We start from the raw sequence: 13,309 nt of genomic DNA, 5'->3' as shown, positions 1-13,309 counted from the left end.
TTTATAGCGAGCGCAGCGAGGCGGCGCGAAGCGCCGCTCGCGTAGCGAGCTCAATAGACTAACGTGTACGAACGGAGGAAATTCGGGTTGAAATCTGCACATTGTTTCAAGAAATTTTTGTCTCACCGCGTGAAAAAATTCTAAACTCCCAGTAATCCTTTGCGGTGCATTAGCAACAAGTTGGCTAAAACATAGCAACAACTTACTTGAAAAAAATACAAACAACGATTTATTGCAGTTTCCATGCCATAAAACTATCGTTTGCGTCCTAAGTCAACAGGACTTTTTATCTGACGTCATACTTTCGTCACTTTAACGGTTCGGGTATTTCCGATTTTGTCGGAAACTTCCGAGAAGTTCGGAATCTCGATCCCGATGTTTGGGAAGTGATTTCTTTTATTGTTTAGTTTTCTTTCTTTTTTCTTGAATGATAGACAGTTCATGTGTAGGTTTATGATAGTACATAACTGCGCTCGCCCCAACGGTCATACCGTAAAACATATTAATTTTTAACCATTAAATCTATAACCTAGTAAAAATTATACTATAGCTTATCTTTTAAAGGTCTTAAGTTTGTATATTTATTTACTTTTCCTGTAGAATTACATAGTAAATTCAAAAATAAAAATTGAGGTCCATGTCATCTACAAGTTCCCATGTTTTCTCATACCGCGATACGAGACTCTCCAATTTTGGAGGCAACTAAGACTTCCTGTTTTAAAAATAGACAATAACTTAAACAATGCAAGCTTGGGAAATAATTTTACACTAAAAAGTTAGTCCATAGATTGGTTTATGAATATTTTTTGATGAAAGTTAAAGTAAAAAATGGAATAACACTTTTTATGCAAAACGATTAAGTACCGCAATATAATAAGACACCAGTATAAAATGAATTATTTATATTTGACATTTCTTTAAAAAACATCTTATCATAGTGATTTCTTTCTTTCAGATACAACAGACATTTATTACACAAATACAGACTAAATATGGCTCTGCCTTCTATGCCACACTATTGGACAACCAGGAGAAATGTTTATGAGCAGGCCATTGTCAGAAACAGAAACCATGACAACCACTTAAGAGAAAGATGGAGTAACACAGCAAATTACTTTCAAAAATCAAACATAGCGGCCACAAAACAGAGTGCATGGGAGTCAGAGAAATCTCTTAAGTCCAGGTATAGGTCTTTGAAAGGTCATTTTATCTCAGTTTAGTCAGTCTAAGGAAGGTAGCATGTGTTGGGTGTTGTATATTACAATCAGTTATATAATTTTGTGGATTTTTTTCAGCATGGATGCTTATCAGAAAGAAAAAGACTCCGATAAAAAGGCCAAGAAATTAGCCCTACGCAGAGAGAAGCTAGCCGCCATGCTAAGACAGGAGAGATACAAGTATGAGGTATGTAATTATCAAAACCTGAACCAGCCACCAGCAATACTGAGTCTTAATCAGCAAAAATAAAGATTGCATTAAACTTCCTCTTTAATTGATCAGTAATCAATACTTGTAGATTTTATTGTTCACAAGTTTATTTTTAAACACCTTCATGTGTTAGAGGTCAAAGCATTTTTCTCCTGTTTAGGTCTTTCTCCTGTTTCTGTGTTGAACAATTTTGATTTTTTTTTTCTAGGCAGAATTAAAGGGATATTCCTTCATGTCCTTGGACAATTATGATCGCCTGGAGGATATGAAAGATCGAGTTGACTCCCTAAAGAGTGCTAGAGAGGAAAAAAGGAAAAATGTAAGACTTCTATATATGAAATAAGGTGAACGATTGAAAACATTTACTAAATAAATTGTTTGTAATCTGATAAGTTATGATAAGTACATGTATATACTAGCTCAAGTACTGGTATTCAAGTTACTGTGCCATGCTTGTAAAATGCTGTAAACAGGTAAATAATTGACACAAAGTACACAAATATTTGTACTTTCTTTATGGCCTCCCTTCTACGTAATGATGTCTTTAATTTATGTATACTGGTATATTTCTTTCCCAAACATTGTAAGAATGTAATGCTTTATTTGCAGAAATTAAATCACCACACAGTGTGATTTATGTTGCTAATCCCTATGATTAAGAAAATACACAGATATCTACATGTATCCTTTTGAACTGAAAAAAATATGAGTTTACTAATAAATTCAACTAATTATCATGATTATGTATTTCACAGTTGGCTCAGGAAAAACTATATCAACACTGGAAACAAAACAATCCAGATATCAGAAAGGTTGGTTTATGTATTGTACTGTTATGTACTGTTATATTCTATTACAAAACAGTCATCTATTAACATAATTAATCAAGTTATAAAACAAAATAACCCAAATATCAAAAGATAAGTAGTATAGTTACTGTATACTTAACCAAGTATATAGAAATTTTAATTTGATTTATAAAAAAAAAATGTGACTATGAAACACTTAAGCATAACAGCATTTTCTGGATTTCAAAGTTGAAACAAAGCTTAAACTCTAATGGAAAATAGGGTCATAACCATGGACTCAATTTGTCAAAGGGAATTTAACTCTAACAAAAATGATTGAGAAACTCAAGTACACTTTTAAGCTTTTACTGTTATTTGCATGAAAGACATGTTCTATGTCTTTTTACATAGTCATGCTGTGGTTGTACATTATTACATTTAAACAGAGATTTTATATGACATTTTATATTTTACAGCTTGAGTCAGAACAGCTGAAGGACTATGTGGTAGACAGATGGGGGTCTCAAGTGGAGGAAGTCAGGGAGGTAAGAATTATAAGGGGGAGGGATGGTCAGAAGGGGCAGTCAAATAGGGAATCAATTAGCTATAGATGGGGGTCTGAAGTGGAGGAAGTCAGAAAGGTAAGAACCAACAAAGGTTGGGTCAAATTTGAATCAATGAGCCATAAAGGGGGGTCTAAAGTGGAACTCAGGTAGGTAATAGAATGAGTTAAGGGCTGTATTACATGAAGAAAGTTATATGTTACTTATCAAAGGGACATAAGGGATGTCAGTTCAAATAAAATGCTTATACATATTATATAAGTGCCTTGAAGAATTAAGGAGCAAGTATCTTTACAGGAAGAATTTAATTAAATATACACTCTTGGTTTTCTTCATGAGACTGAAGAAGTTTTGCTAATAAAATGGGTTTTTTTTCAATTTTGTTCGATTAATCATTAAGTATAATAATAATAATAATAATAATAATAATACTTTATTTAGAGAAGGTAACCCGATTAGTGCGAACACTAGTCTTCCTCAGGGCCTTCTTTAAAAACACATATACATATATACAATAAATAAAATTACAATTATGAGACAATAAATAATCAATCAGTATGTTACAAACAAATAAAAACATCAGCATTTCAGTATAGAGAAAAAGAAAAAAAAATCACACAGAATCATTGCGTTTTATAAGTAGAAAATTTTCAACACTTCTTTTAAATATTGCAGGGGATTGAGAATTTCTTATATTAATTGGTAACTCATTCCAGATAATAACCCCTGAATATTGTAAAGAATTTTTAAATAAGTTTGTTTTATATTTTGGTAGTCGAAGTTCGGAATTTGTTTCTGATCGTAAAGTGTATGATCCAGAACTTTGAAATTCAAAAAGATTATGCATATAATCAGGAGACATTCCATGAAATATTTTGTACATTAAAATGCTTTTCTGTAAATATAAAAGTTCATAAACTGTTAGCCAACCTAAAGTGTTAAATAAAGGCATTGAAGGTGTATCATATTTTTCATTTAAAATAATCCTAGCTGCTTTTTTTTGTAATCTGTAGATTCTGTCCATGTGTGTTTGAGGACAATTGCCCCAAATGGATAGACAATATAAAATCGATGGCAGGATAAAAGCATTATAAAATAGTTTTCTAGTACGCATTGGAAGAAACTTTTTGATTTTTCGTAAAGTAAATAATTTATATGTAAGAGTTTTGCAAACTGCATCTACATGACAAGTATATTGAAGATTATGATCAATGTGAACACCTAATAATTTTTGCATTTCTACATTTTCTAGGGGATGATCGGAAAGTTGTAAATGAAAATTAATGTTTTCTAATTTAGATTTCTTTTGGTGTGTTCCCATTAACATACACTTTGTTTTATCAGTATTTATAATCATCTGATTTTGTTGACACCATTTTTGTATTTGACAGAGTTCATGATTAAGAGTGGTTTCAATACGCGAAATACGATTATCATGAAGATGCATTGTAGTGTCATCAGCAAACATATCAATATTACAATGTTCAACAGACAATGGTAAATCGTAAATATACAATAGAAACAACAAAGGACCTAAAATAGAGCCCTGAGGCACACCTGCTGTGACTGGCAGTGATTCAGATGTGTACGCACCAATTTTAACACTTTGAGTTCGATTATATAAGTATGATTTAAACCATTTAATTGATATTGGATCAAAGTGATAGCATTCAAGTTTTTTAATTAGTATATCATGATTAACAAGATCAAATGCTTTGCTAAAATCCAGATATGTAATACCTACAAAATTTCCTTCATCTATTGCATGCAACCAATCATCAGTTAGTTTTGTGAGAGCTGTCTGGCATGAGTGAAGTTCTCGAAATCCAGATTGTGCTTTCATTAGCAAGTCAAAGTGAGAAGTAAAGATGCGTATATTTTCTGCTACATGCTTCTCTAAAACTTTCGATATCGTTGGTAAAATTGAGATTGGACGATAGTTTCCTGGGTCTGATTTATCGCCCTTTTTAAACAAGGGGGTTACTTTTGCGACCTTTAATTGTGAAGGAAAAGATCCATTGATTATGCTAGAATTTATCAAGTGTGTTAGAGGTTTGGATATTATACCAGCTGACAGTTTAAGCAATCTAGGTCCAAGAAAGTCTATACCAGCAGATTTGTTTACATCAAGTCTTTTTAACATTTCGAATACCTTTTCTTCATTAATCAAAGGGATTTCAAAAAAGTCTTGATCTCCAAGTTTTGTCTCCGTGTATCTTTTCAATTTTTCTGATTTGAAAGCAGTAAACGAAAGATTATCTATTAATTTTTTTGGAATTTGGGCAAAATGCTCATTAAATGCATTTGCAATATCTTGTAGATTATCAAGATCTAGACCGTTATATGTTATATTGGAAGAAGATGAGTTTTTGTCTGATTTTGAGGCTAACTGATTTAAGTGGCCCCACATTTCCTTTGAAGTAGAACTATTTTCAATTACTTCCTTATAATACGTAGATTTTGCATTATTTATTAAAGATGTGACTTTGTTCCTCCAAAGTCTAAAATTATCCATGTCTCCCTGTTTATGAAATTGATCTCGAAAATTCCTAGCATTATTTATTTCTGGAGTTAACCATCTAGTGCGGAATTCTGATTTCACACGCTTTGTTTTTACTTTTGCATGCTTATTGATTATAGCATTGAAAATATCATAAAAACCGTTTAAAATGTCATTGGGATCATGCAGTAGAATTAATTCATCAAAATTTGCATTGTTTAAATCATGCAAAAAGTTTGTTTCATTAAAATTTTTGAAGTCACGGTATTGTATTTCAATATGTTTGCCTTTTCTTTGCATGCTGTTAGATCTTCGTGTGGCACATATAGGATAATGATCAGACATCGCTACAGGGGGTACTGTTATTTCACATATGTTAGCAGGGTGCATAGTGTAGAAATGGTCAATAAGAGTTTTAGAGCTATTAGTAATTCTTGTTGGGGTGTTAATTAATTGTGTTAAACCAAAGTCTACAATTGCAGATGACCAACTCCGCGGGGGTTCTTTAAGCATATCAATATTGAGATCACCTGCAATAATCACTTCCTGGTCGTCACAGCAGGTAGCGCACTGTAACTCTTGGACAAAATCATCTACCCAGCAGGAGGGGGCAGATGGTGGACGGTAAACTGAACAATAAAGTATAGGTTTAGAATTTTTAAGATTAATTTCAAGCCACATTGTCTCAATATTGCTTATTTCTAAATCCTTACGGCGTTTATATTTCAAATCATTTGAAATATAAGTAACAAGTCCACCACCAGCCTTTCCTACTCTGTCTTTTCTTTCCAAACAATATCCTTTTATATTTATACTACAATCATTAATATTTTCATCAAGAAATGTTTCACATAAGGAAAATATATCAGTGTAAAGCTGTTCTTGTAAATACAAAACCAATTCATCTAATTTTGGCATAATGTGACACACATTCAAATTAATAAAATGTAGGCCCTTTTTCATTAAACCAAGATTTGATTTACATATGTTTTGTTTTATTTCATTTGAGGTATCTGGTTTTGGAGAAGAATTTTTAGGATTCGTTTGTTTAAGATTCGAAAAAGTGTTTTCCTTATTAAAACAAGTATCTATCAGTTCTGATGTAAGATTTAAATCATTTGAGCAATTATTAATTAAAGAACAGGTGCAAATTAATTCGCTACAGTCAAAACAGAGATTATTCAAAGGATCAAAATAATTTTTGACATTGATAGTGGGACAGTTATTCGTATCACCGGCACAGCTTTCATTGCCGTGACCCTATCTGGTACAAAACTTTTGTTTGTGACCATGCTCACCACAATACCAACATACAACTTTGTTTCCATGTCGGCAGTTTCGCGAGGAATGGCCTTGCTCTCCACAGTAAAAGCATGTTTGCACAGATGAGGGCCTTTGTTGCTTAAGGATTTTCACATGGGTATTGTACAGCTTGAGAAGCAAGGAAGTACCGCGATCAGACAAATGAATGCCATCTCTCCAAAAGGAGGGGGAATTCCAGTGCTTGAATGATCCGCTGGTCTCGATAAGCGTAGCACCATACTCCTCACATATATACTTTATGCACTCATTAATTTCAGTAACATCCGCATCACACCTTGGCATCACTTCTGATATGAACACGGAAATGGTATGATTTCTCCTCTTTAGATCTCCGATGATTTCAATGAAATCATTCTGAATCGCATCGATGTTGCGCAGGTTAGCTACATCATTACCGCCGGCCTGGATGATGACATTTTCGATGGCAGATATATCATATCTTTGAAGTTTTATACGGATGTGTGATATGTTAGCACCACGATTAGTACTAACATTCACACTCGAATCTAAGCCTCGGGTTTTGATTCGTTGAAGAATAGAACTTCCGATGACCAGGGTAGTTTTTTGGGTTCGTTCTCTTGTAGAAATAAATGGAGAATTCGAGATCCTGGGGAAGTTTCCTCGTTCTTTAGGAGTCGATGAAGGCTGGCTCTCTCTGGAGGGATGTAAATTAGGACTGTCCTTTGTCGCCATCATTTTGTTTTTCTGTGTGGGTTGCGTGTTTTTCCATACAGAACTGGAATCCATGGTATCTGTTGATGTACTGGTAGTTTTTTTGTCAACACTAAATGAGCATTGGCTGTGTCGCGATATACCAGTTTTAACAGATATTCCTTCGGTCGATGTTGCCTTCTGTTTCATCTGTGTTCTCGGAGTCTGTGTGAAGGCGTTGGTACAGGCTTTTGTTTGTCGTGCATCCAAAAGCTGTTTCTTTAGAAGATTTACTTCCTGTGTCAGCAATTTAACAGTTTCACAAAGAAGTTGTACGTTTTCTGAGCTGCTACACTGGTGGCAATCTATCTCCACACTTGATTCATTTTGTTTTGAAGGTCTTGGAGTTGATGTGCAGCTTGGTTGATTGACAATAATCTTGCAATCTGTCAGAGAGTCATTTTGGCTGATGTCCATTTGACTTTTAACTTCTTCTATAAAGTCATTTTGGTACCATTCAAATGCACCAGTCCCTTGAATGAGAACCGTATTTGTGCTTCTGTAAATAGTTACTGTTACTGAGTCGCACATTGATTTATAGATGCAACCATTTTTCTTATTATTTCCATGGAAAAGAAGCATCTTCTGAAGCACAGATAGTACAAACTCGTGCTGCTGGCCATCATAATTTATGGTTACACTCTCTGCATTTAGTTTAACATGTAGAAAGTCTGGAATACTCACTGAAGGTGCAAAATCCTTTTCCTTATTTGTACCAATAAATGATTGTGACAGTCCATTAAATGAGTTCAAAATTGATGTAAAAAGATTTGAATTTTCACTGAGATCCATCATTTCTTTATCATTTTAACTATTCACCTGACTAAAGATAAGAGCACTAAAAAACACGTCTTATCTCTTCGGCGTCTTATCTCTTTAATATGCTTATTATTGAAATGTTTTTGTTTTGCAGAAAGAAGAACAGGAAAGAATTGAGAAGGAAAAGTTTGAAAGAGAGATGGAGAAAGAGAGGATAGCAGCTCTGGAGTTGGAGAGAGAGAAGGAAGAAGAGAGATTAAAGGAGGAGAGGAAATGGAAGGACGTACTGAGGGAACAGATGTTAGAACTCCGCGAGCGGGAAGACGAGGTCAGAATATAACAAAGTCATAAAAATAATTATCAACTGAGGACAAATAGAAAAGACTTTCACAAAGCCGATCTTTTGAAATCATTGCAATTCATAGATATGTTCATTGTTTAGTTAACCTTGTCAGTAGTCACTATTAGATTGTGTCCTTTTCTACATTAGCAGCTTATAACTGATTGTGTTGCTGTTGCCAGTATGTATAATACACTATACTGTTGAGCTACTATAGCCATATTTTTCCTTTTTAATCGTATAGGCCAGCAGACTGAAAAAAGAACAAGATTCTCTACAAAAAGAACAGTGGAGGCTGGAGGAGTTAGAGGAGGAACGTAAAAAGATGGAGGCTGGTCGACGTCACAGGGAAATGGGGTAAGGTCTTAATTAGAATGTCACAGAGAAATGGAGTAAGATCTTAATTAGAATGTCACAGAGAAATGAGGTAATTATTAATTAGAATGTCACAGAGAAATGGGGTAAGGTCTTAATATTATGATGTTTTCATGAAATAAAATGGTGATTTTGATATTAATATTGAAAAAACTGACATCAATAAGTTGTACGTATTTTGATATTAACCATTTACTCTCTTTTTCAGCCGGATGTTACTGAGACAACATAAAGCACAGATGATGAGACGATCCAGGCAAATTCAGGAGGAGCTGGTAATGAAAATATGTATATTACTTCAAAGCTGTAATTTAAAAAATTAAATTTTTGTTTGTCAGTGTAATTTTTACCACTGAAAAAGCATGTATAGTCAGTAGACAATGTCCTTAAAAATGAGTTTTTATTAATGTCATTATTCTAAAACAAAGAATTTTAATTATAATTATTTTAACCATTGGCAATTTTATATTTTTTTAGGAACAAGACAAGCAGATGTTAGAGGCTCTGATTGAGAGAGAGAAAGAGGAACGAGAAATCCTCACCACGCGGCGAGAGAAGGCCCAGGCTGACGCCGCATGGATGAAGCAGGTGATATGTACAAAATAATGTACAGAGTAGGGATGTCAATTTTACTCAGACAGCTTAGTGGAATAATCGGATGCTTTAGTCGAACGATAGTCGAATATTCGTTTAATTTTAATTATTTTTTCATATCATTTTCACTGTTTGTTTTTTACAGACTAGTTTACAATATTTAACCTATGTTATCACCATTATACAACGAATTTCTGAATTGTTAACATGTACTTTGTACATGTACAATAAAAACTGTACATCAGTGTGTACCCAGTGTATTTAATTTCAAAATTAATATATTAGCTGCACATTTAATCTAAATGCAGGATATCAAACGATCGTATTTGTCCTTTCTTACATGTTCCCCATAATTGAATTTCTACGTGTCCGTCAGTGATCTTTGACAGATAAACAATGAAAGAGTGTCTCTTATAAAAACAAAGAGAGAGCGAGAGCTTGGGATAAATTTTAATTATGAAATTTTGTGCAAACAATCAATGATTGTATGAAATTAATATCAGAAAAAGAAAACACGGTTTAATTACTCTCATAACTGACCCCAATTTACATGTATTTACAATTTTGTAATAGCTGTTTAATTAGAATTCTTTCTGAATTGTTGTATCACGTCAGATCTTAGTTTCAATCTACAAAAGTAAAAAAATTGCCCTCTCCATTTAAAACAGTAAGAGGTAGACAATCATTAATAATCATGTTTGTGATTTTTCTTTCCCACTCTGCTTTTTTGTCAATTTTGCGGAGAACTTACTTTAGGGAAATTTCACATAGAAGACATGTTTGCCGAACATACATCGACGTACAAAAAAAATTCCTTTGAACAGTAATACCATACCCATAATTTTGCATATGAAAATATTGATCTGTAAATAAATGAAATGAGCAAGTATAAGTTTATTGCCTTGAATTCAAAATTACTTTGATGAAACAATTTTTTAACGAATGACCGACTAAAAAAATTTTAGTCGATAGTCGGTATGATCGAACGCGCGGTAGTCGAGTACTCGAATATTCGTTGACATCCCTAGTACAGAGCAATACAATTACAACATAGATTATAAGTAAACAGCTCAGAGTTAGATAGTTTGTTTCTTGTTGCAATGTATTATAATATTTCTTTTAATAGGTTATTGAAGACCAGTTACGAGTAGAGAAGGCCAGGGAAGCTGAACTGGACATGCTATACCAGTAAGATTTATTATTTATGATTAGAAGACATCCTTGTAGTGCTTTTTGACCAACACTACTGAAAAGTGCTTAAAGAAGCCCAAAGTCCATGTGTTGTTGAAACTGTGTGAAGACTATTTTGAAATCAAAAGACAATTAAATCAATTTTCTGATTTTAGGGAAGAGGCAGCTAGAATGTGGGAGAAGCGTGACGCAGAATGGGCCCGGGAGAGTAAAGCCAGGGAGAGACTGATGAGGGAGGTGGGTACTGCTGGCCAAACAATACACAGGAATCGTCTGTGTCTGGTTCTTGTTCCAAGTTTATGTGTGGTGCGCTTAACTACAGAGAAATGAAATCCAAGCATACTGTATGTGTACTTTAAAAAGCAGGCTTCATATTTTAGCGGCTTTGGTGCAGACAACAATGCGCTAATTGATGAATACCACTAAGAAATCAAGTACATATACAATACGCTGAACGGACATGTGTAGGGCTAATATATGATTACGTCAACAGCCCATACCCAGTGATTACGCTCAACTTTGAGTACGCCAAATTATGTACACGTACAGTATTATCCACTGAGAATGCCTTCCTTAAGCATTATTTTTATACAGTGTATTTTATCTGTAGGTATTTAAAGACAGACAGCAACAGATTGAGGAGAAGTTAGAAGAAGTGCAGCGTGAACGGGAGGAGTCGCTATACCAGCGGGAGAAGCTGATAGAGGAGATGGAGGTAGCCAATCAGATGACGCAGCGGGATCTGGAGAAAGCCGAGGAGCAGAAAGAGGCCCTCAAACTGGATCTCAAGGGACAGGTCAGTGGTTCTGTTCTCTAAAGTGGGGAATGTTAAATCAAAATGTGGCTTGATTGTATATAAACTGGTTAAAACACATTAGCTAGTACATTATTGTCTGTCAATGATTATGTCCAGGTCAGTGGTTCGGTTCTTAAATGTTGGACCTGTAAAATCAAAATGTGGCATGTTGATCCTGTTAAATTACAAAAATACATGATTTTATATAAAATGTTTAAAACACATTAGCTAGTGAATTAATGTCTGTCAATGATTATCTCCCTTTTGACAACAGATCACGGCGCGACACGAGCAGAAGGAAACATCTCGACAGAAGTTACAGGAGGAGGAGGAAAGAGATCGACAAGAGGAACAGGAATACGAGGATTTCCTCCGACAGGAGACTGAGAGAATGAAAGTCCGAGGCTTCGCTCCCAAGGTATGCCACGTCAGAATGGATGTGCTTAAATGGAGAATCTAATGTAGAAGCACAAATCTTCAGGCAGATAAATTTTCATTGATTTGTCATCAAAAAAGCTTTTGTCTGCATTAAATTTCATTGTTTTGAAATTTACTTTACTCAGTATATAAGCATATAAAAAGAAAGTCTTTATAAAGAAAATGATTCTTGAAAATTAAATTCTGATTATGAATCAGTCGCAGTCTTCATTAACTAAAACAATGTTGAAATTCTCAGGAAATATCAAGAGTTTTTTCATTTTATTTTTTTTTTCTTTCAGAATTTTGGACGGCGGACTGCTTGGATGTAATTGGATCGTATTGAGGAGAACTAGTTGTTCCGAGTGATTTAGAAATCTCCTCATGCTTTTATCTCATTCACACTGCCAGAGTAAAACCACAAAGTGCAGACATTTTAATCAATTGTTACAGATACTATCAGCCTAGCGACAGCTGAGATGTTATACCTTGTTTATGTATTTTATTTATATTGACGTCAGCGCCTGTAGTACAGACAACTGTTATGTATTCTCAAAGAGAATACATGTGTATATGTAAATAACTGACTTATGTATGTGCTGACAAATAAATGAATTGTAAATATACTGTATTTTTCTTTTAATTCTAGTAAACTTTACACTAAAGGTAAAATGGAAACCAGCCTACTTTAAGGTCATGACACATCATCGGGCTATATAATCTTTCTGTGAAGTACCAATGTATCTCCATTAGGAAGTTATGGATAGGACTCAAATTATACATTTTTTCTGCCAGTGATGTTGGGACATTATTGCTAAGAAAGGACAGTCAGTCAGATAAGCTAAAATATTTTGTTTGGGGAGGTGTATAGTAATATTATATTACATACTAATTTCTATGCAGACATAAATGATCTATTGCATTCAAATGCTGACCAATCATTAGTCGGTGCCTTACAGATGATACTTACATGGATAGTTGATTTGAATTATAAGCACAAATTTCACTTTATCGTTTCAAACTTTTTCATAAATTTATAAGTTTGTTTCGACAGTGATTTCCTTGATATATTGAATGGAGCACTCATTTTATTACAATTAGACCTGTGGCAGTCAACCAGGCTTGGTCACCAGTGGCTGGATTAGCTCAGTTGATAGAGCACCTGACCGGAGATTCAGTGGGCCCGGGTTACAATCCCGGTCTTGTCCGCTGCATTGTTCTCCTCTCCCTTTACAGACCAGTTATTTTGCCTTATGATTATGGGAGGGAGTTTTATTTACATGCTATTTATTGTCTAATTTTGTTTGTATGTTGTTTCAAGTCCCTCTCGAGAATTTTTCACTCATGTGGAGATGCCACCACTTGCAGGTGATGAAGGCAAATTTTGTCCTATACTCGGCACTTATGGCCATTGAGCAGGGAGGGATCTTTTTCTTGCCAGCACTTACTGTGATACAGGAACTCGTTTTATAAAGTCTCCTCCAAAAAAGGGTCTCCATGCCCCAAAGTGGGATTAGAACCTGC

General features: G+C 34.4%; 1 protein-coding gene across 1 annotated transcript; it reads left to right on the top strand.

Moving 5' to 3' along the window:
- Positions 1–935: 935 nt before the first annotated feature.
- On the top strand, positions 936–12,411 carry LOC134272434 (trichoplein keratin filament-binding protein-like). The gene is made up of 14 exons (XM_062754672.1): positions 936–1,183; positions 1,296–1,404; positions 1,637–1,747; positions 2,184–2,240; positions 2,693–2,761; positions 8,227–8,400; positions 8,657–8,769; positions 8,996–9,062; positions 9,265–9,375; positions 10,508–10,569; positions 10,728–10,809; positions 11,183–11,368; positions 11,643–11,786; positions 12,088–12,411. Exons 1-14 carry the CDS (start codon positions 993–995, stop codon positions 12,115–12,117), a joined length of 1,506 nt encoding a protein of 501 aa, XP_062610656.1. The 5' UTR covers positions 936–992; the 3' UTR covers positions 12,118–12,411.
- Positions 12,412–13,309: the final 898 nt, after the last annotated feature.

This window comes from Saccostrea cucullata, unplaced genomic scaffold (genome assembly GCF_032062105.1).
Source record: "Saccostrea cucullata isolate Sc308-1 unplaced genomic scaffold, CSIRO_AGI_Scuc_v1 ctg8289, whole genome shotgun sequence".
Classification (NCBI taxonomy): Eukaryota; Metazoa; Mollusca; class Bivalvia; order Ostreida; family Ostreidae; genus Saccostrea; species Saccostrea cuccullata.
Note: the sequence above shows the minus strand (reverse complement) of the source record. Positions and strands in the feature narration are given on the sequence as shown.